General features: G+C 38.2%; 1 protein-coding gene across 1 annotated transcript; it reads left to right on the top strand.

The window, feature by feature from the left end:
* The first annotated feature begins 398 nt into the window (after positions 1 to 398).
* LOC130678816 (caspase-13-like) lies at positions 399 to 17,020 on the top strand. Its single transcript, XM_036902751.2, has 9 exons — positions 399 to 497; positions 4,945 to 5,199; positions 8,744 to 8,853; positions 9,637 to 9,810; positions 10,979 to 11,213; positions 11,859 to 12,002; positions 13,160 to 13,269; positions 14,783 to 14,886; positions 16,577 to 17,020. Exons 1-8 carry the CDS (start codon positions 491 to 493, stop codon positions 14,879 to 14,881), a joined length of 1,134 nt encoding a protein of 377 aa, XP_036758646.2. The 5' UTR covers positions 399 to 490; the 3' UTR covers positions 14,882 to 14,886; positions 16,577 to 17,020.
* The last annotated feature ends 460 nt before the right edge of the window (positions 17,021 to 17,480 follow it).

Raw genomic sequence — 17,480 nt, 5'->3', positions numbered from 1 at the left:
AAGATGACAGGGAGACAGGGAGGGTATGATACCACCATGATCAGCACAGAAACTATTTGGGTAATTCTTATGTGGAAATGAAAGGGGAACTGCTAGTTTTAACTACTTCATGATTTATATTTTTAGGAGAACAGAGGAGAAATACTAAGAGATGGGAAGAAGAAAGACAGAGAGAAGGAGGTATGGGGGCAATGAAGACAGAAAAGGAAAAGGAGAGAAAAGTGTGTCCCAGGTAGTAACTTGTAGGACAATGTTTTACCATTTTATTTTTTAATTCCCAGCGGAAGAAATGTTTCCTCCCCAAGGCCTGGGAAACTCACTGGCTGCCTAGAGAGGACTTCCCCACAGTGAACTCAGATGTTCTGAGCAGCAGTTTCCCAATCAGTGACTAAATGTCTCCACCCCCTTGCACTGAGGAAATCTTCCTGTAACTTTCATATTCAATTCAATTGCTCTCTGCAAAGCAGCAGGAAGGGATAGGCTGTTACCTATGGCTGGTGAGTAGGGGTTCTTTTCTGACTAGGGGTGAGGAATATATGCCTTAGAAAACACTTTCTTCATTGCTGTGTGACAGGCAGAGATAACAAAAGGGAAGTCAGCTAATAAATAGTCTGCAAACTGAGATTTTCCTATTGTTAGCTCTGTAAACTTGATTAGGAGGACCCTGCTTTAGAGACGCTAAAGGAAAGTATGGGCTCCAGAATCTCAGAGCCGGGAGCAAGTTAATTACTTTCTTTCAGCTTCTGGAATCAAAGGGAAGGTAAAGACAAACAGAGTAAGGTACTAGTGTGTGAGACAGCTCTGGAAGCTTCTAAATGCACTCCGAAATCTCCATTTCCTCTTGATTCCAATTTAGTCATTCAGGTCATAAACCTGGCTCCCAGAATCAAATCAGTGTGCCTTTGAATTCCTGCCCCCTTTGCCATCTCCTTTATTGAATTATACTCTGGTCTTTTGAAAGTGACTCCATCCCCACCCCCACCCCCACCTCCACCCCAACCCCGGTCTCTCCGCCCCTGCTTTTCTTCCTAGTCCTCTTTCTGACTAGTCTAGAGCAGTATTTCTTGGATTGCTATCAAGCTTTTTAACAGGTCTCCCTCTCTCCAGGATTTAACCCTCAAACCATCTTGCATACTGCTTTCAGGTCACATTTCTTACACACTGAAGCTGAAAAAGCATAAGAAATGGAGTCACGAGCTGTTTATACATACAGTATTCAAACATGTTATATCAGATCTTGAGCTTCGATCTCCTCATTTGAAAATTTGAAAAGGAAGGGTTTATCTATCGGTAGTTTCTAAACCTTATAACAAATCTGAATATTCAATAGATTTTTTAAAAAATTCAGATTATTTCCCTCTCCCTGACTTTGAATTGTCCAATCTTAAGTAGACTACAAGCACTTAAAATTGTTAAAGATCTTAGGTAGCTGACCTAGATTTGCCTGTAGATAGCACTATTAGGAAAGAAATCAGTTATCTTTCAGTTCTCACGTTCTAAGTATTAATGCAATTTTCTTACCCAGAAACAAACAATAGCTCCCTATTGCTCTTTAAAAAAGTCTGAATTTTTTTCACACAGGTTTTCCTACCTTACAAAATATATTAATCCTTTTTTTCCCTATGAATCCCTATAAAACATGATTTCAGTTTTATTAAAAAAAATTATTGTATACTGACCCTATTCTTACTTCCTTGCTATATTTCTTTATTTCCTTGATTCTCCCTGTGGCAAAAATCTTTCCCAGGTTTGTGTCTCATTTAATGTTTAATTTAAGCTCCTAAATGTAAGGTTTGGTTGTTTTCTTATCTTCATCATGACCCATAATAGAGTATGTGGCTGGGAGCGGGGAGCTGAATTCAGACTCACGGCTGCCCTTTTGGCTGGGCATGATGGCTTCACTGGTCATGGGACTGGGATCGAGGCATCGTTTTACACAATGGATGTGAGAAACTGAAAGACATAGACACAAACAAGTGAAGCGGTTGCATAAATGTAAAAGCCAAGTTTGTTTGGCCATTGTCAACTAATTAACAGCTACAAGGAAAAGAATGCTAGTCTAGGGGAAGCAAAGTGCCCTGGGAGCACATATCCTTGTCACTCTGTCTGGTCTTGAGCATCAGGGAGAATTCCCTGCAGGAAGTGGCACCTGAGGCTTGAAGGATAATCAGTGAGCAGAAGAGGGACAGAAAGGCATATGCGGGAGGGGGGGTACACACACTGAAATACCTAAATAAGAGGTTTCTAGAAACGGAAAGAAAGGCAGAGTATTTAAAATTTAATGTGCAGGGTGAGCAGAACAACAGCAGAAGATGAGGCTGAATGAGGAGATCTAGATTAGATTAAGTGAAGAGGTTTCATGATCAAATCTAGATTTGTAGAACACTTTACCTCATTGTGAAGAACAGACCAGAAGGGGACAGAATAGATTTATAAGATTCTTGGACTAATTAAGAAAGGAGGGATGTTAGCTTGAACTGGAGTAATGAGTAATTAGAAATGACAGAAGTGGTTAGATTGTGTAAATATTTAGCAAATAAAATTAACACAATTTGAAGTGAGATGGAAAATGAGATATAAAAGAGGCAGAAAAGCTTCAATATCACCAGATTTTACTGATTGGGTGCACCAAGTGGTCGGATGTCATTTATGAATACAAGGAATGAAGCTGATAAATGAAAAATAAGCAGTTCACCATTAAAAAGTTGAGTGTTACAAGTTTGTGGGATATGGAGAAGAGATGGATATATGGGTCTAAATTTGGAGATCCACCTCTGGACTGAGTCCATAAGTTTGGGAAGAATATTTTGTATTATTTAAAGCTAATAATTGAAGCCCTGAGTATGTGCAGATTATAAGAGGATGTAAAGCCAAATCTCTTTGGTCTGTTTACCATATTTCTCCTCATATCACTCATTCAACCAACACTCTACTTGTTGAGGGCACAAATAAATAAAATAGAAACCCAGGGCTCAGGCAGAATAAATATTCCATACACTAAACTCTGTGCTGTTTATAGGTCTTAAAACTCTTCATTGTAACATCTGCAAACTAAGTTGCAAAATTAGTATTTCTGCCACCTTTTCTAAAAAAGACTCTATGAGCTCACCTGCAGAAATGTCCTCAGTCTTCTCAGAGTTGCTGAGCACTCTTGTAAGTAACTCTTCATCAAGCATCATGTCATGGGGTTTGATGATGTAGGAATGAGGGCTCTGGTTTCTGAATGCTTGCATTTGAATCCCTTCCCCACCATTTACTATATACACTGTCTACTATACACATGATTTGGGTCAGTTACTTGACTAACTTCTCCGTATTTGTTTCCTTATCCATATAATAGATTTAAAAATTAATATACTGTTACATGGAGTGTTTCTAACATTTAGGTGAGAAGATTCAAGTAAACACTTGGCACCAACTGGGGTTCAATTAATACTATTATTATTGAAGCTGTGTCATGTTTAACTGCAAAATACAGTATTTGAACAGAATATGGATCCTAATTTGTGTGATGTGGACATCTTACTTAAATGACTTATAAAATAGGGAAAATATTAACTATCTCATTGGATCTCATTGCTGATGATAATGCTAATGATTTACATTGCTTGATATAGGTTTCTATTTCATTTTACTTTATCTTTTTTTAAAATATTTGTTATTTCCTGGAAACATTACTCACCAACTAAATTATTAGATGTCTTTTTTTTCCTCTAGAAATGTGTCGACTTTTAAAAAAGACTTTAAACATTTTATAATGAGGCACATACAATAAAATACACAAACCTCAGTGTATATTTTGATAAATTATGACATTTGTGTACACTCATGTAACCATTGCCTTAGATAAAGATATCAAACATTCTTGCTAACTTTTTAAAAATATGGTAAGTGTACAACAGATGTTAGGTGTTATTAACTGATTTAAGTAACTTTTTATTCATGTTTTGTAATTTCCATGTTTATAATAGTTACACAATAAATATTTTTTAAAAGAAAGTTCAAGATAAATGGACAATAAGGCTGGTGCTTTTGGGCTACTGTTCTTGGGCTACTGTTTAATGACCTGGGACATTTTCTCTAGGAAATGTTGTTTGCATCTATATATCTTTACATCTAAGATACATTGGATAACTATCTTTATAGAATTAGCTGAGCATTGATGAGATATCCTGCTTTCCCATATACTACCTGTTCAAATCATATCTTTGGCATTAAAATACAGTATTTATCACTTTGACTTTTGTATTCCCCTATCAAAATTCTAATAATCCCAGACAGTAATAAATAAACCTAGTGTTAAATTAATCAACCATATTGAAATATTAGTCATTAGATTATTTTCAAATCTGAATTCTTTTTTATTGAGATAAGATGTTAAAGTACTAGACTCTAAATTAATTCATTAATTTGTTCATTAATTCATATAGTCAGCAAACATACCAGTGTTTTTAAATATTTCAAGCAAAAAGTGTGGGAATGAGATGTGGGTGCAAAGATGTGAATTCAAAGACATGGTGCTTTCACCAAGGAAATTAAAAACAGAAGAAAAGTTCCTATGAAAGAATTTACAGTCTTGACAAAATCCTGGACTTCCCTTGGAGCATATATCCAAGTGGATCATCATCAATACTGTGAGAAAGAAAAATATGAGATGAGTGGATGACTAAGAAGCTCATATCAGGTCCAGTGTCTCAGAAGAGACATGAGAAGCTAAAAAAAAGTCTTAAGTGACAGTGAATCATTAAACACAGCCTAATATGAATGTGGTGGCCTGAGATAACTCTACAGGTACACTGAAAGAGGATAGAGGATGTATGCTATGAGGGAAATGGTGAAATTGTCTAAGGTATTTTCAAAGTTCTTTCAAATCACTCACTAAAGACAGGGCAAAAACTTATTAAGCTGTGCCCACAGTTGAAAGACTGTTTGTATTTTTGACAGGAGACAACCGCAACAGAAACCCCCTTAAGAATTTGGAATCTTTGGGGAAAGAACTCTGTACTGGCATTTTGTACAGCTTGTTGGAAAAAAATGTCTTGAATTTGACGGAAAAAGAAAAGGACAAATTTTATGATGCTGAATTGAAAGACAAGGTCCGGGTCTTTGCAGACACTATGCAACAGAAAGGCCATCAAGTAGAAAAAGTCATCGTCCAAACCTTCCTTAATAAGGACAACAACTCCATCAGTGTAAAAGGTAAACTAGAACCATTTACAATGGTTCTTTCAAACTTTCCAGAATCTATGTGCTTCAAGAGCCACCCCCTGCCAGTACCCTCTATAATCTCCACTTCCATCTATCATTAATGTATAATTTTCACTAAACTGTCCTTGTCCTTTTAGAAACCACCTTGTACTATTGGAGAAGATCCAATTTCCAACCAGCTGAGAAGCTGAGTCCTGTCCTTAGGTTACTCATAGAAATCACTAATTGTAGAGACTTTGTAGAAAGAGATACATGAACCTGAAGACAGGTCTGTTACTTTGGACATTATATGACTCATTTCAAGTTTTTTAATCTCCTTAGACATCAGTCTCAGACTCTGTGAAATGGGGACAATTTTAGCAACTGCCCTGGCCTGTAAGGCTGGTAATGTCATGGAGGCATACGCTGACAACTCATAAACATTAGCTCTCATCCAGAGTTCTCCTCTGAGGCCCAGATGTGTTAGCTCTTGCTGCATATTCAACATTTCCACTCCAATACGTCACTGGCTTCACAAAACTAACATACATAAAATTAAACACTTGATTTCCCCTATGTCAAATCTATTCCACTTCTATCCCCTTTCTATCTCATTAGATTAGACTATAATCTGCCGAAGTTTTAAATGCAGATCACAACTGTTTTCTTCACCAATGAATAATTGCTCTTAGCAGAGTGTCAGGCACATAAGAAATATAGGATGAACAGACAAACAGGGAACATGCATGCAATAAATATTAGTTATAATTATTATTTGGCCACTAATATTTAGACCTTTCCAGTGGTAACTCATTTCTGTGAGTTACAAACTGTGATCAGAACACCTATAAAGTGTCCAATATATTAAAATCTTCCAAATTTTTTGACATAGATTGAATTGTAAATATTACCAGAAGGCTAAATAAATATTCTCATACCCAAATTCACCAGTGACAGATTTAATTTGCTGGGTTTAACCTGAAATCCCAGCCCTGAATATAGTCTATCAATAATAAGAAAGAATAATAAACAAAATACAACTTAAATTGTAGCTTCCTCACACCGCAAAGCTTTTTCAGTAAGTCCTTCTTTATGGAGAAAGGACACTCCCACCAACAGGAAGCACATGCTACTCTGACAGTTATTCAAGACTGTGCGCTAGATTTTCCTCATTAATAATTAAGCTGGTCTTTCAGCCAGTTTATTATTTTCTCTTACATTTGAGGTAGGATGTAAGCAATGTGGATTTTAAAAAAAACTCAGAGATAATTCAGCAAATATGAATCAGTATTGAAGTAATGGGAAGTTCAAAATAATCTTAGCAACCCCAGGACTCACAGTGAACATTAAGCCTATCCCACCAGCAAGTCCATGGCAGGTGGAAGGCAGCCTCATGGACTCTTGTGACGTGTGCAGTGGCTCCCTGGGCTCTCTCTGTGCGTGGAGCCTCAGAGGGAGCCCAGGACACCTGGAGCACACTGGCTCAGCAGGCCCTGGGGCTGAGCGAGCTGAGAGTGCTTAAGGGCTCTGGCCAGGCCTTTTAGACATGGATGTAATCATGACACTTCCTAGCATAGCATTAAGGGAATGGAATCGGAAGAATCCAAAATAATATTCATTTGATTTAATAAATCCCAGTATGAACCTACTATATGCCAAGCACTGTCACCTTGTCAGAGAGATAAGGGGTCAAATTCCTACCTGCCTAGGGAGATGGCTTTGTTTTGTCTTGCACCTATCTCTTCCTTCTTCTATCAATTTAAGGGGTTTCCTGTGTATTTTATTAGGTAACAGGACTCAGATACTAAAATTTTTACCTAAACTTCTAATTCTCTCATTTCTTTCTGTTGTACTTCCAGGCTAACAGGAGCTGCTTTTGGGCAGCAGATTGACTATAATGTTTATTATTTTGTAATGAAAGGCCTTGTTTTCTTAATTTTGCAATTGGATATGAGATTTAAATCCTGTTTGATTCCCAATTTTATCTCAAACACTATATTTATGCATAGACACATAGTAGTCATTAAGAGGTGACATTTATTAAGTTAGAGAGTTCACAAAACCTGTAAATAATCTGGAAACAGAGGACAGTTTTGATGAGAAAACATGCCTTTTGATTAGGAAATATTCCAGGACCCTGTAAGTCTTCATGCTGGCAGAATCTTCTGGAATAGGAAGAGACAACATGTGTGACTGTTTAATCTATACAAATAAATGTTCAGAAAGTTTGGTATCTTTAAAGACTTAAAATTTGGTGCAACTCCAGAGCTAAAGTTTTTAGCCTACTTTTAAGAAAAACACTTACCAAAAACTTTTATAAATTAATGAAAACAAATGGGTGAAATAGGAAAAAAACAAAACAAAACAACTATAAAGTATAAAGAAACAGATGAGTGAAATAGGGAAAAAATACCTATAAAGCATAAAAAGTAACACATTTCTACAGGATAGCACTGCTTTTCTCAACTAAAATTAGAGTTTCTTAGTTGGTTCGTATAAGTGAACATAAATGTTTATTCCTTTTATGGACAAAAAACTTGCTGTGTTAGATCTTGGTAAACTTCTCTTCTAATTTCTGTTTATGAATTCCTCTTCCCTCTTCTTCCGAGAGAGCGCTGGACTTTCCCAGTCTTTTGTGTAATCTTATCAAATGAGGCCAAGCAGGGTTGGGCAACATTTCTCTAGGAATTAGGTCAGCATGAGTCAGAACCAAAGTCTTCCAACAGGGAGTTACTTCCTTGCATTTGAAAACCTGCCTGGAAAACTTAGTGCTGGTAGCTTAGCACTTTCGAGGCAAGGGCACCCAGTGTCTGTTAGAATCTCTGGTAAAAACTGTCCCTTCAACTCTGGATGTAGCACTCTGGTTGCTACATAGAACTTCTCCTTTAAATAGTTGATTTCACAACTTGGTGAGGAATCACTGAAGCCCATCTCCTCTGGAAAGGTTACGAATTCAGGCTGAGGTTACAATTAAGTGCCTGAGTTGTGGATCGTAGCACATATTGAAATGATAATATCTTGGATATATTATGCTAAATAAAATGTATTATTAAAATTAATTTCATCTCTTTCTTTTTAGTTTTTTTGATGTGGGCCTAGGAAACTTAAAATTGTACACGTGACTCAGTTGTATTTCTAATGGTAACACTCTAATTAATGTACTTGATATACTCTTGCTCAGAGACAACAGAAAGTCCATACGGATGAGTGAGTACCCTAGAGTAAAACCATTGGAAAAATCAAACTGTTTTTTGCTGTATTTGGAAAGGATACATTTGATCCCAAGTCACTGAGGTGTTTTCCTCAGAATTATCAGAATCTACTATTGCATTTTTAAGTAGATGTGCTTTCTCTACTACACACACACACACACACAGATTTCTCCCTCCTTTCCCTGTCATAATCTATCTCCACACACTAGGGGTTAGGTTCAACTGTAACTCCTACATGTTAAAAAACCTCCTCCCATGATTTCCTTTCTCTGTCAGTATTCATAAGTGATAACTGGATCACAGAGGCAGATATCATAATTTATATTATATGTTATATACTGCAGCTCCTGCAAATGTGGCAACTGGACCAGATGAGTTAAAAGAATCGACAGATATTCTCAAGCTTTGTCCTCATGAAGAGTTCCTGAAACTGTATAAAGAAAGAGCTGGAGAGGTGCTGTGCTCTGTACATGAAATAGAGAAAGACAAACAATTGCTTTCACTTTAAAGCACTAATTGCAGGGTGGAGAATAGGGATGGTGGTAATCATTCACAGATAGCTCAAAGCATCTATGAAAAATTATGGGTGGAAATTATGTGGCCCCACACAGATTCCAATTATCTTTCAACCCTATGATAGTTTTGACAATTTCAGCTGTACTCATAGAATCAAAATATGCGTAAGATAACATGGCTGAATAGTAATTGTGTGCATTCTGGTTGAAAAGCTTAGACATGAAGCATATTTTAAAAATATAATTAAAGGCTGCAGAGCATTGTATGTAGATGTATTAACAACAGTACCAAAGCAATAGTGTTACCAAAGACAAAGGATCTTTGATGTATTCATTTTTGGCTTAAGCCAAAGGCAAATGTCTCTTGGTTTTTATGAAATTTGATCTGAATCTTGAATGCTAAGAAAGCTTTGACACGTTGGTAAAGAGAGAGGAGAAAGAGGATAGGAGTTACTCTAACCTCCTCAAGTTCTTGAGTAACCATCCCAGGTATGTACTGGGTCTTGTTCTAGGCTCTTGGAAAACAGAATACTTCCTTTCTGGTGTACACTTATTTCTATTATGAACTTCATTCATTACAAAAGAGAGAAAGGTAGTGATTCCTCATACAGGATAGGGGAGAGGGTACCTATCGGAGCGCTTAACAAAGAACAGTGATTGGTGGGTGAGGGTGTAAAAGTGATCTTGGTAAGTCACACTCACCGTGTATCTGTTTCCTGCAGATCTATCCAATCAAGGAGAAGCAGGATCGCACTCGTCTGGCTCTTATCATATGCAATACCCAGTTTGACCATCTTTCTCTCAGGAATGGGGCTGACCTTGATGTCACAGGGATGAAGGGGCTGCTTGAGGGCCTGGGCTACAGTGTGCATGTGGCAGAGAACCTCACCGCCAAGGTAAGGCCCTCCGCACTCCCAACACCCACGTATATCACACATTCTCCCAGCAGCAAGTCAGCTTTATAATGTCAGGCAAAAACTTTAACAACCTGCTGCCACCTCTGTGTGTGTGGGTCTGATTGTGTGTGTGTGTATTTATTACATGAAAGTATTAGATAGGTGAAACCTGTGTCTCTTTTCTGCTCCAAATATCCTCAGTTTCATAAAACTGGATGAAAAGGGACTGGTATGTGTACTCAACACAGTTTTTAGTTTCAAAATGAGATGATTGGGATTCAGCACCCCCAGCCCCCAGACAATTCTTGAGTAATGAATGTTTAGCAGGAGTATACCCATCATGTAAATAGTGAGCCAGACTTTGTCCCAGCTCCTCCTGGCACTGGGCATAGACCTGCAAGTGAGCCGGGAAGTTCCCCAGCTCACACTGACCCAGGTGCATTTGGTGGGGGTTATCAAACTATAAGCAAAACAGAAAATTTCAGAGATTTGGTGTGTCTCTGTAAGGGTGAAAGGAAAGTTAAAAATACATGGAAAGTAAAGGACAAGGAAACGTGCGGTGACATTGGTGAGCAGGGAGTAATAATGGTTGATGGGACGGCCACAAACAGCCTCTCCAAGGAGATGGCCTAGGGGCTGGCACGCGATAGAACGAGATTGCTCCAGAAGATGGGAGTGCAATGCTTGGGGTAACTCCAAGTGTGAAAGTCCGAACTGAATGTGAAACTGGCACATGAGAAACACAGAAAGACCAGCGTGACTAGAGCCTGGGGCAGGAGGATGGCAGGAGGGAGAAGTAGATGTACGTCAGAAGTCTGGTTTTATTCCAAGTACAGTGGGGAGAGTTAAGGAAAGTAGTATATTTCTTTCTAGAGGCTCTTATTAAGTAAAAAGAAAAAAGAGAGATGGAAAGGCAAAAGTATAGATAAGTGACAATAGCAAATGCAAATTGTGTCAAGAGGGCAGTTTATATAATGTCAGCAGGAGCAGAAAGCTGAGCCCTCTGCTCTGTTACAGAAGAAAAAATAAAACAGCTGTCATGGGTAACCACCCTGTGAAGGCGTCGCGACTGGTGCATTACAGATGTTTCTCACATTGCTCATGATAAATAGGAAGTCGGATTCATTTTGATGCTGTGCCATTCCAGTCTGTTTGGGGTCTTTTCCAGGATATGGAAGCAGTGCTGCAGGCATTCGCTACCCGCCCAGAGCACAGGTCTTCGGACAGCACCTTTCTCGTGCTCATGTCTCACGGCATCCTGGATGGAATCTGCGGCACCACGCATCGGGATGACAAACCAGACGTGCTGCCCTATGACACCGTCTTCCGAATATTCAACAACCGCAACTGCCTCAGTCTAAAGGACAAACCCAAGGTCATCATTGTCCAGGCCTGCAGAGGTGGTGAGTTCCGAGAGGACAACTCCAGAGGTCGTGAAGGTGGTCACAGAGGATTGTGATCTACGCTTTGTTTGTAGCAGAAACAATGGAAACAAGCTAAATTAAATATTTAGGAAATTCCGTCTAGGGAACTGTGATCATGAGAATTGTCTTGTCAGCTGAGAAATTTCTATTCAGTTTAATCCAAGGTAAGTAGTGAAGGAGATCACCAGAATCCCTAAATAAAAGTATGTATAGTGTGTGTGGGGGGCACGGGGAGGGCTGTGCAACACAGAGAAGACAAGTAGTGATTTTACAGCATCTTACTTCGCTGATGGACAGTGACTGTGAAGGGGTATGTGGGGGGGACTTGGTGAAGGGGGGAGCCTAGTAAACATAATGTTCTTCATTCCTTTAATTCCTTTACTCATTTTAGCAAATGGGATCTTCCAGTTTTATGGCATGGTCACTATTTACTGACATGCTGCTGTCACTTTTAATTGGCACACTGCTCAATGGATCAGAGAGGCCAAGTTTGGGGGGAGAAGGAATTGCATGTGAGTGTGTATAAATGTGGCTAGAATAAACATTTAAAAATAATGAGGTGGGCAGTTGTGGTAATCACACTGAAGGAAGCACAGAGTGTGTAGACAGTTGATGTCTCCACAGCAAATCGTGGGGAATTGTGGGTCAGTGACTCTCCAGTGACCTCAGCAGACAGCTCTTCACAGCCTTCTGAGCACCTGGAGGAGGATGCTGTTTACAAGACCCATGTGGAGAAGGACTTCATTGCTTTCTGCTCCTCAACCCCACGTATGTGTCTTTCAGTTGAAGATAGGGATTTGTAGACCTGCGCTACTCTGAATGATTCTGAAAATCCAAAATAGGCTCTGTCTGCTCTGAGACAAATTTTGAGTGCTGTCCATGTATTTCACATTTTATATTATTGCTTCTATGGAGACAGATGTTTTTTTCCCTCATTTTAAAAAATGTACTTTTATTATAAGTGTTGCACTTTAGAGTCAGTTATACCAAACATTAAAACAACCTATACAGGGAAATTCCTTCACCATTAAAAAAAAAATGATTGGTTTAATATTTTATTAAATCCATTTAACATTTTGAGTAGATTTCTTATGGGTCCCAGGACTGACTTCTTTTTCTCAAGTTAAGCCCCTTTTTTTCATATTTCTCATCTGATGCTATTTACAATGGCCCCATTGCATGCTGTTACAGAAATGTGGACACCCTTTTAAAGGTAGAAAATGGTACTGTGGGGCTTATTAAGTCTAATAATGGGGCATCAGTGTTTAGTCCTTGAGCTCCAGGTAATCATCTTAAGAAGCCTTATATCTGAATGTCTTCGATTTGAAAATTTATTTTAAATATTTTTTTAAACCACATATGGAGATATAATGTTGTACAAAAAGCTGCCCATAGTTAATAGATATAACCTAATGAGTTTGGAGGTAGAGTAATAGTTGTCAAACCATCAGCACCATCTACGCCATAGGTTATCCCTCCCCTCCCAGAGTTTCCTCTGACTGTTCATCTGTTTTGTCTGTTATATTATGACTGACAGCATGGTATATAATCTGTAAACAACTGTGTGAACGTGGGGAAATTCTTTAATCCTTTTCAGGTGCTACTCTTTCCTCTGTGAAATAGGACAATTCCAGTGACCTCTCAAGCCTCTTTTCAATGCCCCCTGAATGAACGTAAGGCACAGAGTAGAAAGGCAGTCCCAAGAATACAATAGTCACTATGCAATCCTGCAGCTCTGATGAACTGCCATTTAGCTCAACCTCTACGGTTTCTTTATTTCCTCTGTGTGGAAAATGAGTTAATGTAGTGTTTTAAGTGCTTCCCTTAAATATGTCAAGATAATTCCCAAATAAATACATAATCAAATGTAAACAAAATATGAGTGAAGGCCACAGCCCAAGGCTCGCCACTCCCTCTCTTTGCAGACAATGTATCCTGGAGAGACATCACAAAGGGGTCTCTCTTCATCGCGCAGCTCATCACGTGCTTCCAAAAATACTCATGGCGCTTTCACCTAGAGGAAGTATTTCGGAAGGTAAGCTTTCTTTTTCACCATTTATTTGTTAAAGAAGACGTTACTACTTTCCATCTTTCAAGTGACAATGATGAACTTTATCAGCCTAACAAAAGAGTGGTACCTTGTCACCCAGGTGTTTAAAATCTGATTTAGAGAAACAAGACAATGTATCATGGCAGGAGATCAACATAGAACAAATTAATATTAAATATAAGCCTGTATATGATGGGTTTTAAGTTCTTAAAATTCAAGAATAGAAAGTATTTTGAATTTTCATTGCTTGATTTATTAAATAAATATGTATTGGGTTCTGTGCTTGGTAATGGGTTCTGTCCTGGTGACACAGGGGTAAGTGTGACATGTGTGACATGAGTTGCCTACAACTTCCATTCTTGTGAGAGAGACGAGTACTAAACAAGCAGGCCAGAAAATATGTGCCATTACAGATTGTGATGGGATCCTTAAAGGAAAGACCTATACAGGTGAAAAGAATATTGGAGAAGAAGACATTCTTTGCAGTGGTCCAGAAGGGAAGACTTGTATTCCTTCCCCAACTCAGAACACCCTTTATTTCACTATCCTTCCTAATTTATTTTCCTCTCTAGTTCTGACCACCAGCCACTCAGTATACACTTCACTTGTCTGTTTTCTACCTGTATTTACTCACTCGAATACAAGCTTCATGAAGGCAGGGATTTACTCAACACTTAAACACTCTGGCACCTACAAATTCATATTCATTGAATGAATAAATGCATGAATGAATGAATGGAGGTTCCCTCCAGTTTCTAGGGAGAAGAAAATTGGTATGAAGAATGTTGGAAAAAGTGTGTTTTTCTTTTTTAATTCAAAACCATAGAAAACAGTGGCACTCTTATGGAAAAAGAGTTTTTAAACTTAAAAATTACCCTTACTAAACAGGAGGAGATTGTGTCATAACATGAGTCAGGGTGTCTGAAAACAGAAGGTTAGCAAATTGAGCCCTGTTGGATGAATAGGATTTAGACTCTCTACTTTCAAGGGCATTCCTAGAAAAGACTAGAAATAGTGGAAATAGGGTAAGTAGGGTCTGACTGAATAGTCCATAGCAGAAGTCTTCAGAAGTCAGCTTGGTAGTGGGGATGTAAAAGTGGTTCAGTGCTCAGGCCTTAAGGACAAAATCCTGAGATTTGAGCATTACTGAAATGAAGAGTTAACCTTGGTGGAGGTTGAAGGTTAGAGGATCTTTGACACCCAGTTCTCATGTGCAGACCCCAAGGGACAATTGATCATCAGATCTGTAGATCAGAAATGGAGTTTAAAAGACCTTGGATTAGGCATGCAATGTCTGTTTTGAGATAAACAGCATATTCTGACATAGGATGTCACTGCCTGTAGGTAAAGTAAACAGTGGTAACACTTCAACAGAGTGTTAGAGTATCCATGGTCTTAGTCCCATCAACCCTCAGAGCACCCTTCACTCCCAGAATTTTCTGGCTCATAGTGCAAAATTATTTTCTGAAAATACACAAGAAGTATTTTTTGTTTCTAGGTACAACAATCATTTGAAAAACCACATGTTAAAGCTCAGATGCCCACCATTGAACGACTATCCATGACAAGATATTTCTACCTGTTTCCTGGCAATTGAAAATAGTAAGTATCAAGATTGTTGTTGGCAGGGGAAATAAATGGGAGAGTAACACTGGTGGTGAAGTCCAATGACCAATGAACCCCAAATGCTTAGGCGGTCTGATTAGTATTCCTTCTTGGTATGGTTTGGTGATCAGTTGCTATTTTTTACTTATATGCATCTGGATCCCCCCCCACATCTCTACAGTCAATCAGTTAATCAGGGGGGTAAGCCAAACCAAGAAAGGGAGTAATAAACATGAAGGATTCAGGGTAGCAATTATTAAAATGGAAATAAACTCCTGTTTCCATTATCACTGTCTCTTTCTCAGTTATACACACACACCACCACCACCACCAACACCACCAACACCATAGTTACCAAACACTGATTCAGTTCCTGCAAAGACAGAAAACAGAGGTGCTAACTGTGGAGAAAGCAGGACTTTGGTCCTTGGAGCACACGTATCACATCCTGACATTGAACTACCATCACCAGACAGTGTAAAATATATCCTGGACTGTCAAGTTTGTGTTGATGCACACTCCAGATCTCTGACTATTCTCACAGTGTAGATCACAGAATGCTCATTGTCTGCTCTCCAAGCCTCAATTACTGCTCAGAAACTCTTTCAAGCACCTATGTTAACACAAATTTTTTTTGGTCATAATATCTTAGAATGGATTCATCAAATAATTGTTCACCCAACAATTACTTTTCTCATTCATAACAGCTTTATATCATACTATATTATAGGCACATATTAATCTTCCTCTCAGGAATGTAATTAAAATTATATTTTTTATTAAAGTTTGTATCACTTCTTTAATTATTTACCTATACCATCTCCTACCCCTGGTTTCTGTCACCCTGATTACATAATTGCATAGATACTTCATCAAAAGTTTCAATGCCTAATTAATCCAATAGAACCACATTTGGGGATTGAATTATTTAACTAATATTTATTATGCACTTGCTGTGTTCCAGATGGCTATCACATACCAGTGAACCAAACAAATGGAGTCCTTGTTTTCAAAGAGCTCACACTCTAGTGAGTGGAGACAGCCTGTAAATACACAAACAAGTACATGTATCATATATCAGAGAGTGATAAGAGCTAAGAAGAAAAATAATGGAGGCTAAAGAGACACAAAAAGATAGGTGTTATTCTGCTATAGATAGATTTTTCAGGCAAGCCTTCTCTAAGGTGTTGAAATGATGAAATCAAAATAAAGAATGGACAGAGTGGGGGAGTGAACCTTGAGGTTCCATGCAAGGCAAGTGTTCCAGCACAGGGAACAGCAAGTACGAATGTCTTGAGGCAGAAATGTGCTTACTGTATTTAAAAAACTGCAAGAAGGTAGTGGACAGGAGGAAAATGAGAGTGGGGAAAATGGCATAAATTAATTCAGAAAAAAAGGTGAGAATCCTGATGACATGGGCCTTAGTGATCACATGGTAAATATTTAAAAATTTTTTATCCTGAATGATCCTCTGAATGCTTTTGGAAAGAAATGCATATGCTAGTTTGGATTTTACAAAGATCACACTGAGTACTTTTTAGTGACTACACTACCAGGGTCACAGGTGGAGGCTGAGGGAAGTGACAGAAGCACATGGAAGAGAGTTTAATAGGAATCATGGTAAGAGTATAGACTGAAGTCATGTAGGGATAGTCTCTTGACCTTCTGTTTTTTTCCTTGTCTTCAGGAAATTACAGGCAATCCAGCCCTTCTTGATCAACTTCAAAAAGCACCTTTATCAGTACTGCACATGTATTTAACCTTTTGAATGCTCATAAAAGTGAAAACAAATGGCTGTGTCTTATTGGTCCTCTACTAGAGAACACAATTTCAATTAAAATGGTGGATGAGTGGAAATGAAGTGAAAGAAGAGAACTGGATTTTCTAGATTTATGAGTCACATAATATCTGCACTGCATTGAGTGAAGAGAACTGTCTATGACTTGCCTTCAGCAAAAGTGTGAAATGCTTCCTATCTGGAGATGATAATTCCAAATTGGTCAGCTCCTCACTATACACTCCAGCCCTGGGACCATTAATGTCGTCCAGAAGAAGTATTCTTAGTACTTAACCAACATTATAGGTTGAGTTAATTTTTTTTTCAGTAAACTATTATTATTTTAGCAAATCATTCCCATGTATCTTTCTTACTTCCTACTCCAAGTTAATTAATTTTCTTATCAATTACTTTTTTTTCCAGACTTCCACACCTTCCACAATTAGAGAAATTTTATTCTTTAGGAAGCATGTAGCTATTCTAGAAGAATGAATTGAGCATTGGTCCAAGAGGGTGTAACCTCAGTGTATTTGTATAGGAATACATATATAATTAAAGGATAACAAAGAGAATGGGTAATGTCATCAATGGAAGAGAAAACGTCCAAATTTCTGGAAGAGTGAATGGTGTTAGAGGAATTTTGGCAGGATGGCCATCCGAGCTACTATGTGAGTAGATGTGCCATTTCTGCCACATACACATAGAATGCTGAATTAGATATTTTAGTACTTGCTGAACTGGGTTAAAAAAATAAGATGCCTTAGGTGTCAAATATAATCATAATAGTTACTATTTACAGAGATTAATTGTAAGT

The sequence above is a fragment of the Manis pentadactyla genome, chromosome 13 (assembly GCF_030020395.1).
Source record: "Manis pentadactyla isolate mManPen7 chromosome 13, mManPen7.hap1, whole genome shotgun sequence".
Classification (NCBI taxonomy): Eukaryota; Metazoa; Chordata; class Mammalia; order Pholidota; family Manidae; genus Manis; species Manis pentadactyla.
This window is presented reverse-complemented; position numbering and strand designations above follow the sequence as displayed.